Source organism: Zonotrichia leucophrys, chromosome 18 (genome assembly GCF_028769735.1).
Source record: "Zonotrichia leucophrys gambelii isolate GWCS_2022_RI chromosome 18, RI_Zleu_2.0, whole genome shotgun sequence".
Lineage (NCBI taxonomy): Eukaryota > Metazoa > Chordata > Aves > Passeriformes > Passerellidae > Zonotrichia > Zonotrichia leucophrys.
Genome location: NC_088187.1, coordinates 4,622,351 through 4,635,569, shown reverse-complemented (window position 1 = coordinate 4,635,569; position 13,219 = coordinate 4,622,351). Strand labels below are relative to the sequence as shown.

At 48.1% G+C, this 13,219-nt stretch overlaps 2 protein-coding genes across 3 annotated transcripts in view; one reads left to right on the top strand and one right to left on the bottom strand.

The window, feature by feature from the left end:
* Nucleotides 1-2,604: 2,604 nt before the first annotated feature.
* HEXD (hexosaminidase D) lies at nucleotides 2,605-12,517 on the bottom strand. Its single transcript, XM_064728305.1, has 12 exons — nucleotides 12,389-12,517; nucleotides 11,898-12,007; nucleotides 11,723-11,810; nucleotides 10,907-11,071; nucleotides 9,661-9,844; nucleotides 8,431-8,502; nucleotides 6,915-7,110; nucleotides 6,204-6,286; nucleotides 5,360-5,438; nucleotides 5,179-5,280; nucleotides 4,581-4,670; nucleotides 2,605-3,760 (listed from the first exon to the last, which is right to left on the bottom strand). The coding sequence occupies exons 1-12, from the start codon at nucleotides 12,452-12,454 to the stop codon at nucleotides 3,592-3,594; spliced, it is 1,404 nt and encodes a 467-aa protein (XP_064584375.1). The 5' UTR covers nucleotides 12,455-12,517; the 3' UTR covers nucleotides 2,605-3,591.
* The window catches only part of OGFOD3 (2-oxoglutarate and iron dependent oxygenase domain containing 3), a 31,130-nt gene continuing 30,363 nt past the window's right edge, over nucleotides 12,453-13,219 (top strand). For both annotated transcript variants that reach the window (XM_064728307.1, XM_064728308.1), the window contains exon 1: nucleotides 12,453-12,832. In XM_064728307.1, coding sequence (XP_064584377.1) covers nucleotides 12,453-12,832 — 380 coding nt within the window. The remainder of the gene's footprint in view (nucleotides 12,833-13,219) is intronic.

The window sequence follows — 13,219 nt, the reverse complement described above, 5'->3', positions numbered from 1 at the left end:
GCTGTATATGAATGTGGGAAAATCAGGTTGCAATTAGCTAAATTTGCCTTTATTCTCCAGCACAGCTGTAGGCTAAGCATAATCATCAAACCTGTTTAAAAAATACTGCAGGGTGTAACCCTTAATGTAGAGTTCCTCATTTAAATCCACTGTAATGTACACCCCAGGTGATGCTCATTTTAGAGAGAGGAGGATGAGATTGGGGATTTAGAGAACTCTTGTTCCCCACAGTGTAAAATGAGAATGGTGAGTGTTCTGAGGACTTCAGCAGGAAGTTCTGTGCTGTATGTCATGGTGCAGTGTAAGCACAAGGGCTCAGCCTGTGCCAGCTGCTGCTCTGTATCAGGGATATTCAGAGGGCATTGTGCTGTGCCCTGCACTTACCCTGAGCCTGTGGAGTGGACCATGGATAGCCCAGACCAAACTGCCTTCAGCCTCAGCTCTGCTGGCTTTCATTTGGATTCCCAGGACAGCTGACATTCCATGCAAGATGTAAACCACACTGTAGATCTCCAGTTAAAAATCAGCTTTTGAGAGGTGCATCTGTTGGTGTGACCCTGTGTGTGTCCTGCTGAGCTGCAGTGCCTCCAGCTTGCTGTGCATTCATGGTGTTTCATGCCTACACTGACAGACTGTGCAGTATCTTAGACAAAGACTAAAACAATGCCAGGACATTGAGAATATAGGAAGGGGATGACCTGTAGTGAGGTACAATGTAACTTGAAATGCATCCTGTGGAGTAATCTGTATGTTGGGTTGGTGTCAGTGGTCACCTCTGCAGAGGTGTTCTGCAGCATCCTCCTCACTCCTCCTTACCCTGCTGTGTTAGGCAGGGCAGGGATGGCTGCACCATGCACTGTGTGTCTAGGAGGAATATTGACTCCTCAGCCTTTCCCTTGGAGCAGCTGGTGCCATTTCCATTTTGCATTTGGCAGCTGTCACTGTACCAACAAGTCCAGTTCCAGTGGGGATCTGTGTTCTGCAGCCTGAGCTGGCAGGATGGGCCCTGGGGATGTTCTCAGAGCTGTGTTCTGCAGGATCACCCTGGGGATGTTCTCAGGGCTGTGTTCTGCAGGATCACCCTGGGGATGTTCTCAGAGCTGTGTGCTGCAGGATCACCCTGGGGATGTTCTGGCAGGCCGGGGGGCTCCTGTGGGGACGTGTCAGGCACTGCTGGCAGATCCACCCAGGAGCTTCTGTGGCACTGATCCATCTGAGCCTGGCAGGGGACACTGCCCCAGTGGTAGCACAGGCTGATGGAGGCTGATGGGCTTTTCTCTTGTTTCTCCTCATCCACATGTGGAGCTTCTTGCCCTCTAATACCATCTCTAGCTGGAAGACCTGGCCATTTGAGTGCAGTAACTGTGCATGGACAATGCACCTGCAGTTGCTGTTGCTGTGATTTGGCTGTGGCAGTGTCTGTGCCCTCAGCAGTGGCAGCACCCTGAGGAGCTGTGGGAAGCAGGTGCAGCTCAGCACAGGGTCCCCTCTTCCCTCTTTGCACAAATCCTTTCTCCTTCTCCTTTTGTGCCACTTCCCAGCATTCTGCTGAAGGATTTCCTGGTTTTCCTCCCTCCTCAGTACACAGAGCCTGGCATGTGCCTGCTGTGAAGTGACCTGGACCCAAAGTGCTGACATGAAAGACTCATTTTGGGTAGGAAATTCAGCACTCCCAGGAGACTTTGTACAGATTTACTCATGAACTTCTGCATCTCAGGCTGTCTCTAGAGAGCTGTGCATGACTTAGCCATGATTTAAAAAGCTGCACAGCAGAGCTCAGATCAGCTCTAACACCTAAACCAAGCCCTTCTGTCACCTCCTTCCCTGCAGCTGTCACTTAGGGCAGCACAGGGCAGCTCCTTGCATGGCTGGGCTGTGGCTGCTGCACTGCTCTGTGTAACCTTGGTGTAACCTCGGTGTAACCTCACATTCCAGTACTTCACAATGAAATATTCCATACCTGGCATTAATTGTGCAAGCCTCAAAGAAAATCCAAATATTTCTAGTTGAGATCTGATTTTTGGAGCTGTATTTATGAAGTTCCACAGGTACCAAAACCTCAGCTGGCTCCCATAATAAATAAAAAGTGCTAGTTCTGACAGTGTCATAGATGGCTGGGAGGCAAAAATACTTCTGGAAAATGTTTAGAAATTGCCTTTTTTTTTTTTTTTTTACTTTAAAATCGCAAGTAGAATTTCAGCAAGGCCTTGTTGTGTTGTCTTTTTTTAAAAAATGTTCATTGATAAAATCAACTTTGATAACTTGTTTTGCATCGCTGTAGTATTTTGTATATTGTTTTTAATTAAAATTATTAAAATATTAATGGCTGTCTAAATTATTATTGGGAAGGAGTTAATGAGGGGGAGGACAGAATAGGAGAAGCCCAAATACCTGCTTAGAAGTGACCCTGCTGACACTCCTGCAGCAGTCCAGCTTTTAATTCCATTTTCTATTATTCCATATAATAGAGATTGATAGATCCAACTCTCTATTGGTGAATATTTCCATTTTCTCTCCTTTAAACCAAACCAACATGCTACACACACAAAAAGCAACACCCTTCCACAAACACTTTGAGTATCAAAGGTTTTATTCAAGTAAAATAAATTAAGATCTTGTTTGGTTCAAGCTTTGTGACAGGTATACACAGCAATTAGTTTATTTAAAATAAAGATTTGCACGTGGGCCTGGTTCCTGAGGCTCTCATTGAGTCACCTGAACCTTATGTCCTGAACCTTACAGTCTTATGCTGTAGTTTTACTTTTTGTATGTTAAAATTTGTTCCAAGAAAATTTCAATACCAGTGCTCCCAAAAAAATGTAAAGAAAGGTATAAATGAAGCACAGAAATAAATATTTTGAATATACATGGTGAAGTAACATACTTAACAAGAGAGAATTGGGATAATCACCAAAAGTCCCCAAAATATATTTCTATACATTATGACAAGTTTGACATTAAAGCAGAATAACCCAGCATTTTTTCCTTAGATTTAGTACCTTTAGTCATGGCTCAAGCTGGCACAAAGCTGGGAAGTGCAGGTTGCACTTTGGGGTTTTACAGAGCCCAGCAGGTGCTTTCTGTGGGGATGGGGCTGAGCTTGGGTGCTGTGGCAGAAAGTGAAGCAGCCCAATGTGTTTTAGGGCATTTTCCCTCCAAGCCAGGTGTCCCTGATTCCTCCCAGACAATGAATGAATGCCAGGACACAACTCAGAGCACAGCTGGCATGTGAAGGACTTTTGGTACAGAACAAAATGACCCAAACATTTTCAAAATATCCTAAATATGAAGGTAGAACTTTCCCAGGTCATTGTTATGTAAGAGTCTGTTGTTTCAAATGCTGAATTTGGAAGGACCTGGGTTTTTTCCTGCTGTGACTCACAGGGCAGCAAACCTGACTGACTGACAGGTGAGTTAAGGCTCAGCACGTGTTAAGACAGGAAAATTGAGCTGAAGTGTTTTATGCTAATAAATTCCTTCATGCCTTCAGGTCACTTTTGTTTACCCACACTCTCAAGATGACAAACTCCAGGTGCTGATTTTCACTAGCCATGTTTTCCCAGGGAATGAGTCAGACTAATTGAAATGTCTCTAATTTTGTGCTCTTATTGCTTCATCTAAATCCTCCACCACTCCCTGCAGCTTCTGGAGGTGGGGGTGGACATTCTCCTCCATCCATTCCTCTATAGCACACCTGGGGAAAACTTGCTCCATGGCTGCCTGCAGGTCCTGCACCACAGCACTCCACTTGGAGAAGAGCCTGAGCAGAAGTGAAAAGAAGAAATAATGGCATTGGCAGGTGAGCTCTGCCTCAGGGGAGGGCTGGCTTTCTGCCTTTGGAAGGAAAACTGTCCTTAAAACCACTTGACAGGAAAAGAAGCTTCTATTACAGGAGCCCAAAGGACTTGATTTGGTTCAGATGGCAAAAGCTTGATGCTGTTTCTGTTTAATTCCATTAATCTTGGCACTTTCCTCATGCCAAGACTTTTAAAGTACCAAAAAGTGAGCTCAGAAAAACACTATGCACATTTTAAGTGTAACTGAAACCCACTGTGAGACTTGTTGGGAATTTAATTCTGGGTTTTATCAGAAAGGGAGATGAGGCTGGAGTGGATGTTCATCTTAACACAGAAAATAAAATTATAAATGAACCTTTTAGCATGAATTGGCAGAATGTCTAGGACAAGTTCTGAAATGCCCATGGTGACAGGGGGAAGGGCCTGGCTTTATTCCAAGCCCCTGGAGGTGCAGCAGGGCTGTAACTCCTGGAAATCCTTGTTACAGGAATAACAAGGGAGAAGCTTTTGGATTCCAATTTTGTACTTGTTCTCAGAGAATTCATTCAACAGAAGGCAAAGATAAAATTAGAACCATAGGATGGTTTGTGTTGGAAGGGAGCTGTGAACATCATCTAGTTCCAACCCAAACATGTTGTATAAAAACAGATTATGGATACTTTGATTCCCACTGATGTTTCTGAGATAATTCTAGCAGAGGGAAGGGCTCACAGCTCTCTGGACCTGAGTGCCCAAAATATCTCAGACTTTATTTCCCCTGGAGTGCAAAACAAGTGCTGGTACCTGACTGCATCTGGCTGCAGGTGGTGCACTATGATGGGATGAATAATCTTCCTTTTCCTGTGGTAGGGGCTGAACCAGCCTGTGGAATACCTGGAAATGGAGGGTGGTGGGAGCAGTGATGGAACAGCAGCCACCTCTGTTTGTCACTGCTGGGGAGGCTGCAGCTGAGCTCTGCACAGAGATGGTGCTTCAGGAGGAAATTTATTCCAGCCTGTAGATCTTTGGAATTAGCTTGTGGAAGTGCTCCTGGCAGATGAGCACCTGATCATCTGCTGCAGTGTAAGTTTCAAAGTTTCATTTTAAGCTCCTTTCTTTTTTAACTACACCATTCAAAATGTTCATTTTAACTTTAAACAGCAGTAAAATGTAATTAGGGAAAGAACTATATGCTTCAAATAAGGCAGCATACAGTATTTAGGAACATCACTAAAATATTTTAAATTTTGATGTAAATATTATGTTCTGCTGAGGTGTCAGTGACACCTGAAATGCACAGCTTGATATTTAAATCATTTTTTTGGAGTTGTGCCCCACTTTGAGAGGATACAGCTCCAACAGTGCTGCAGCCAGGCAGAGAATCAAACAGAAACTTCATTACCTGTTCCTTTCCAGAAGTTCATCCACTGATGACTTGAGGTGGAAACTGATTTGTGTCACAAGGGTGAGGACACTGCTCCCAGGAAAGGTCCCCAGACCTGGGCTGTCCCAAGAGGATCTGTTATTTCTGAACTTACCACACAAGGAGAAGCAGCTCAGTGCTGCAGCTGGAATGTTGTTACCTCATGAAAGTTTCAATTTCCAGGTTAGGCATTCCCAGGAGGTTTTCCACGTTTTCTTTAACCTTTTCAGAGAAGCCACCTGGCAGAAGACAGTGAAATGAGTAAAGGAGCCTAGGGAACCAAAATGTTCATACAAGAGGGGTTTTCTGCAGTAATCTGCCTTGGCTTAGTAGCTCCCCTTTGGTGAAGAATTTTTTAAAAGGTAAAATGGAAATAAAAGAAGGAAAAAACACTTGGGAATGGGAGGAGGAGCTCAGTGTCTTTCACACAGCTGTCTTGTGCAAGGTGAGCACTTCCTAGCTCTGAGCTTTCTGTTCAGGGTGCTGAATATTTCTAGTGCCTAAATTAAAAATCTTATTTTGAAAATAAGAAAAATATTGTTGGCAACTGCCTGTAAAGAAAGCAGAAACTACAGGAGGTATTTTACCAGACAATGTCCTCCCTAGATCCATTTTAAGAAAAACAATTACTTAAAACAACTTTTACACATGAGCACGTTCTAAATTAAACTAAATTAGGCTCATTTATATATCACTGTTGTTTCAGGTAAGTTTGAAGAGCAATTCTGCATCTTAAATTTATTTTTAATATAAGCATGAAGTTTTTGACCATTTGTGTGTTAGTTCACAATAAATGAAGAGGATACAATGGCTATTTTTAAATACTTAGGCCAAGAGGCTTCTCTGCTCCCATACTGCAAATTGTAATTTATTGTTCATAATTCAGACCATGATCAATTCAGCAAACCACCTCAAAATATAACAATCCTGTGCTAATTTTAGGGCAAGGGCACTTCACTCCTGTGCTAGGCATTGTCTGAGAGAGAATAAAGTTGTCATTGTACCATTCTTCAGTGCCTGCAGACACACAGCCAGGGATGGAATGGCCACAGGGAGAAGCTCACACAGAACAGCAAAGTGATCATACCTGTGTAAGAAAACATCCATGAATCACACATTTTACTGTTAGAGCAGACTAAACAAATGGGAGGGTTGATATTTCAATCACCAAAATTCAAAGAGCTTTAGAAACATCAGTTTCTGTCTCAGAGAAGACATCACTTATCTCTGAAATGTGAAGTATTTCTGTTTAACCAGTAAGAACAGAGGAAAACCAAATTCTCAAGGCAAGTTAGGGTCAGAAATTGGACATCAGCTCTCTGGTAGGGAATACATGACTGCATAAAAATGTTTTACTCCTTCATAACTTTAACAAATTCTTGTCTTTTAAGTGATTTCATAGTTTTTGAGTTCCCATCAGACATTCAGATAGACACAGCATGCATGAACTCCAGTGTCTGTGAGCAGTTCAAGGTGGCACAAAAGCCATTCAAGCCTTCCAGCCCAATCTGCTGCTGGTGTTGTCCCCAAAGCCATTGCTCCTGCTGGTCAGTCCACCCTTCACAGGCTGGGGGTGAGGCACAGCACTGACAGAAGAATTGCAGGGTGGCAAAATTCCCTTCCAAACCCTCAGCTTCCCTGGAGCTCTAAGGGAGCTTTTGGGTGGAAGTTGGGTTATCTGTGACTCCTGGAGGCACACAAGGGCTGCTCCTCACCTCTGCCAGCCAGTCAGTGCAATCCCTTCCAGGACATCAGCAGGGCTCCTCTGGGCCACCTGCAGCCACTCCAGCTGGTTCCTCAGGTGGTGCCCAATCAGGGTCAGAGACTGGTTTGCTCCCGTGGCTCCCTTGAAGGCACTTGCAAACCACACCTTGGAGAAGCCACACCTGCGGTACTTCTCGATCAGCTGCACTGCAGGGACACACAAAGGGCACACACAGCATGAGCCTCCTCCAGTTCCAGCCCCAGCTGCAAGGCTGCAGTGAAGGGAAACCCAGCTCCAGGTGCACCAGGCTGCTGAGCCTTCCCAGGCTTGGAGCATCAGCAAGGATGGGGGATTGGCACCCTCTCTGAGCAGCCTGTGAGTGGCTGGCTGTGGGAACCCAGAGCATCCCTCTGGCTGCCCAGCATGGCCAGGACCCTGGCACAGAGCCCAAAACACCTGTGGGTTTGATTATGACCCGTGGAGCAAATTACCAGCCTTAGATGAAGATCTGCAAGCCACAACAGCTTAGGTAGAAAAGTGAAGTTATCACAGGGTGGAAAAGTAGATTTTGGGGTTTTTATAATGGGGGTTCAGGGGGGCAAGACAGAGGGAACTGGGTGTGTCCTGCCTTTCTCCTGCTTCTGCTTGGCCTCCATCTTCTGCTGTGATGTTGGCACTTTCAGATTGGTTTAGAGTGGAAGCTCACTGTCTAACATAGGTGATAGGTATTGGAAAGCAATTGTAAACATTGTGTATGTAGTTTTTAGTATAAAGACATAACACAGCCCTGGGGGCAGGCAGAGTGCCTGGAACTGTCCTGCTGAAGGACCTCAGCAGGGCAGGAGAAAATTTTTTATAGATAAGATGCAATAAACAACCTTGAGACCGAGAATTGAAGAGCTTCAACTCATTCTTCAAGAGCTGGGCTGGGAAAAGAGACTTTTAACATTCTTGGGGAGACAGGAACCCAAAAGACCCCGAGAGGTGTCCCCCTATTTTCATGTGCCAGTTATGTACTCCAGTCCCTAGTATTGCTACCATGCTAAGAGCTGTGAGGTTATAACAAGCATGGACAACATCTGAGAGCTGATGGTTCTGGCAAAAAGAAATATTTGCATGAATGTTAGATGCCTGACAGGGGCCTTTAGGAGCTTCCCTCTGAATTCTATAGATGTATGAAGCCCTGAAGCTTCTTTTGCAGAGCTGTTCAATACAGAGTTATGTGCTCCAACTGGTGTTAATGCAAGGAGAATTAATGTAACAGTGCTTGTGGAAAACCTCTGAATCTCTTCCAAAGCTTTGCTGAAAAGAATTAAGCAGCCTACAATGCAAGTCATTCATAGGGGAAACAGAAATAGAAAAAGAAAATAAGTAATAGCAACTATGATGTGAAATCAAATGGGCTGTCTTTATGCTATGAAAGCAATAAAAAACAATTTCACAAAACCAGATGTTTTGGTGTGCAGCTAAGGTAGGTTTTAATGGCAGGATTTTACTTCTACACAGCTCAGCAGAGAAGTACAAACCTTTGCCCTCCACGTTGATGTCTGTTGCATAGTCCCAGATCATGGGCTGCACCAGCTGGGGGACCCCGGACTCTGAAAGGAACAGAGCTCTGCTAAACCATGGAGAACCCTGCTGAAACGGGAGCTCAGCACAGCTTCCAACAGCCAGGGCTGGCACAGCTGCAGTGCCCCTGGGCATTTCAGCCTGGCCAGGGTTTGGCACATGCCCACTGTCCTCAGGCATGGTGAGCATGGAGGAGCAGTGACAATTCACCAGAGACCCCACTCACCCCAAGCCCACCTCGTTTTCAGCTCTTTGCATCTCTCTGTACCAGCTGGATTCCACTGGCAGAGCCACAAGAGGAGATTTAACCTAAATTCAAACGTAACTTTTACCCTTCTACTTACAGAGTGCCTTTCAAGAACAACTAAAGATACAAATTTAGCTTTAACTCCTTTTATCATCAACTCCTCAGCTAGTTTTAAACATATAAAACTGACCCTTAGAGAAACTGCAGTAAATTGTGCAGAAATTCAGTATTTTAACTCCATCACATTTCAATTTGTGTTTTTGTGGCAGTGCACTTAGAGTGCTGTACTGCTCTTGTGGAAACCCCATGGGTCCCACCTGCATTTTTGGGGATGATTTCCCTCTATCAAAGCCTTGAATAGGTCAGTCACTGTTGGATGAGCTGCACAGCTCTTCCTGCTACCATCTAAATCTGTTTACAGCAGCCATGTAAGGTGGCTCTGAAAATGCTGCAACTCCATCTGTGCTCAGACTACTCCAATTTCAGCAGTGCTTTGATATTTTTCCACAAACAAGACTTGTGATGTCAAGGTCTTGGAGCTAGCCCACAATTCAGTATCAAACTCCTCACAAAGTGCACCATGATCACAAAGATGCTCACAGGGCTGCAGCTTCTCTGAGTTTGCACCACTTGGGATCAGGTGCTGCAAAGGGCAGCAATGAACATCTGAAGGTGGTGAGAGGCACAGAGATTTAGACTTGGACCACAGATGTTAACAGGTTGTTGTTTTAATGTATAAGGAAAGTAGAACTGAGCATTTTCTAATGGAAAACTGAATTGTTCAGACTCACCCACACTCCCACAGGGCCTCTGTGGCAGCCAAGGACTGAGTGCTTCTGTTCTCCAATCAAACCACACCTCAGCTCTTGCCAGATTTGTTGTTTTCATAACATTCAGCTGCCAAGCAATCTGTTTTACCTGTGCCAACCTGCTCACACACCTGCCAGTGTTTCCTCACTTATCCCCCTGAGCATGTCGTCCCACACGATGGGTGTCACCATGGGGTAGGACCAGGCCAAACAAGTGGCCACTGCTTTGATGTGGGACAAGCACAGCTTCTGTGGGGTGTTGTTCTGCTGCTGCAGCCACTGCTTCGACTCCTCTCCTTCACCAAGGTAGTACACCTGAAACACCAAGCAAACCATCCTGATTTTTACTTTTATTTGCACAGAAATAGAGAAAGTGAGGTGGACAACATTCCAAACCTTTGTCCAGATGTCACCCACTGAGGGGACACATGCCAAAGCACCTCTCAGTGCTGAAAACACTGCCAGCATTTCCATCAGTCTGCAGGAGACTGTGGCCATGACCACATGCATCACTTGAGGGGATTTTCCTACAGAAACTAAAATATCTACATGCCATATTTGCCTTTGGAGTGCTTGTCCTAGAAATAGCTCTCACCACATTTATTCACTTCAAATCCATCAGGACCTGAGGTAGATAAAATGAGGTTCCTATCTTGGGGAAGATCATCCAAATGTGAGTCTAGAAGGAGCCTGGGGCCATGTCCAAGGGTGGCCCAGCATACTTGGTCCCATTCAGAGTGTGAATTAAAATTTGATAGTTTAGAGCACGTTTTATTTATTCTACATAAGTACTATTTTGCTTTATAACAGCTCCCTGTCCAGCCTTCCCACCAGTTTCAACACAACAGAATACAAAATGCTAAACTAATACCAGTACAGTTAATTCATAATGAATTCCAGGGATCTGTGTGCCATCAGCATGGTTTTAACAAACTATGAGAATGAGAAGGAAAAAACTCAAGCTTCTCTGAGACAAACTACCAAGGTAAAAAACCCAACACTTCCAACCACAGAAGGGTTTACTTTGAGTAACTTGCCCAGAAAAATGAGCCAATATCTTACACCAAATTTACAGGATTTCTAATGAACAGCTCTAATTGATACCTCACTACAAACACTCACTAAATCCAAACACTGTTAGCTTCAAGAAGCTGCTTTCAATACTTTTATATTACACTCATATCTGTGGAAATGACAACCTGTGCTATTGGAATAATTTATTGGCAAAAAGGCTTTTCTACACTGGCTTAAATGGTGTTTTCTGTCCCCAAAATCCCACCCAAACATGGCCTGGCCACCACTGAAATGCAAAAGCCTCAGCCCTTGCTATGATTCCTCAAAAGAAAAGAAACATTCCCAGCTGAAGAGAAGCCCCACCTCATCACATCCGATGTGGAACCACTGCAGGTCCTGGTGCAGGGCCATGACCTGGTCAATCATGGCTTTGACCAGCGCCAGGGACTCCTCCTTGTGCGGGTTCAGGGCGTTGGGCAGCTCCTTCACCTCCCGCAGGTGGGCAAACTGCCTGTGCTTCAGCACAAACTGCAGGGAAAGGAAGGGGAGCTGGGGACAGCCACCACAGCCAGCACAGCACTGCCCTCCTGTCCCCAGGGAGTCCTGCTGAACCTGGAGTTTGGCTTGGCTGAGCCCCAGGGACAGGCTGTGGCTCAGCTGCTGCCCCACGCTGCTGGGGGAGTCTCTGACCACAGAGCACCTCACAGGGTGGGTGAAGGAAACGGGGAGGTCACTGCAGTGTGACCCTGCTGTCAAATCCTGCAGCTGGCAGAGCTGGATAACCAGAGCACTGGGACTTGGATTGGAAATTTCCAGCAGGGAATCCCAGAATGGGTCAGGCTGGAAGGGAGCGCTGTGGCTTATCTGGTCCCACCAGATGAGCAGTGCCAGGGCTGTGTCCAGAGAGGGTGTGGGGTCTCTCTCATGGGGATATTCCAACCTGCTCAGGGCCTGGTCACTGCACAGGGAAGAAGTTCTTCCTCATGTCCAGGTGGAACTTCCTGGCCATGGTTTGTGCCCAGAACTGCTCCAGATATCACCAGGGCTGAGCAGAGGGGCAGGATCACTCCCTGCCCTGCTGCCAATGCCATTCCTACTGCACCCCGGGACCCCACCAGCCCTGCTGTCCCCCCGGGCACTGCTGGCTCAGCACACCCCCTCTCACCCAGCCCAGCTCACCTCCATGTGCCCAAAGCTCTGCACCAGCGGCACCACGTCCAGGCCCTGTGCCCGTGCCCAGCTCAGCAGCGCCTGGAGCTCCTCGGGGCTGCAGGAGAACGACTGTCAGTGCCTGCTGTGCACGGCCCGGGCTGCCTGCAGCACCCAGGGCTGCCTGCAGGGTACCCAGAGCTACCTGTAGGCGTGGGGGGCCTGCAGCACCTCCAGCGGCCCCGTGTACGGGAAGGTGTCCTCATATTCCAGCAGCAGCCCGGTGGCACCCAGGGCACGGAGCAGCGGCAGCACCTGAGGGAGGGAGGGAGGGGACACTGGGGATGCAGCTGGGCTGTGGGCAGTGCCACTGTCACCTGCAGCAGGTGTATCCCTCACCTGAGCCAAATAAATCCTTCACCCATATCAGATACATCCCTCACTTGAGCCCAGCACATCCCTACCTGAGCCCAATACATCCTTCACCTGTGCCAGGAACATCCTTCACCCATAACAGGTGTACCCCTCACCTGAGCCCAACAAATCAATTATTTGTGCCAGATACATGCCTCACCTGCTCTAGGTTCACCCTCACCTCCCTCAGGTTCACTCCTCACCTGCCCCAGGCACATCCCCCAGTTTCACCCCTCACATCCCTCAGTTTCATCCCTCACCCCCCTCACGTTCTCCCCTCACCTGCTCCAGGTACTGCGCGCGCGGCGCGGCGCCCTTCAGGTCCAGGTGCACCAGGCGCCGCCACATGCTCCGGCCTCGATTGCTTTGGCCTGTCACCGCGGCGTCCCTGCTCACCCCTCCCGGCCGCACCCCGCCGTCCCTGCCCCGCTGTCCCGGCTGCGAGCCCTGCTGTCCCGGTGTGCCGTTGTCCCGCTGTCCCCTTGTCCCCCTGTCCCGGTGCCGCCCCTCCGCCGCTCCCAGCTGTGCGCTGGATCCTTCCCCTCTCTCTCGGCAGCCGAGCGCGTTCCCCTGTCAGGCAGGCCGGCAGGCCAGGCCGAGGCGCGCCGAGCGCATCGCTCGTGGCGGAGGAGGCGCGATGGCTCCGCAGCGGAGGGCGCTGCCCCGCGGCCCCGACAGCTCCGGGCCGGGACCGGGACCGGGCCGCGGGAGCCGCCGGCACAGCAGGTACCAGGGCGGGGCCCTGGCCCTCACCTCTTACCGCCAGGCCCAGCGGCGCTGCGGCTCTCGGGGATGCCGCGATGGGGAGGCGATCGCGCAGCGCCGGGCCCGGGAGGGATCCGCGTGTTTGTAATGCGTGTGGTGTGCTCTAAACCGGGATCCCGGGAGAGAACCGTGTGTGTAACGCGTGTGGTGTGCTCTGAACCGGGCATCCCGGGAAAGAACTGTGTGTGTCTGTAACGCCTGTGGTGTACTCCAAACCTGGGTCCCGAGAGGGATCCGTGTGTGTTTGTAACCCCTGTGTTCTGCTCCGAACCGGGGTCCGGGAGAGAACTGTGTGTGTCTGTATCGCGTGTTCTGCTCCGAACCGGGGTCCGCGGGCTCGGTGCTCCC

Bases quoted from the DNA above. Each gene is read 5' to 3' on its own strand.
- HEXD (XM_064728305.1), bottom strand. From the start codon at position 12,454: ATGTGGCGGCGCCTGGTGCACCTGGACCTGAAGGGCGCCGCGCCGCGC. The intron at 7,111-8,430 runs GTTTGTACTTCT...GTGTCCCTGCAG, and splicing joins CATCAACGTGGAGGGCAAAG to TGCAGCTGATCGAGAAGTAC. The intron at 5,281-5,359 runs GTAACAACATTC...CTCTTGGGACAG, and splicing joins GAAATTGAAACTTTCATGAG to CCCAGGTCTGGGGACCTTTC.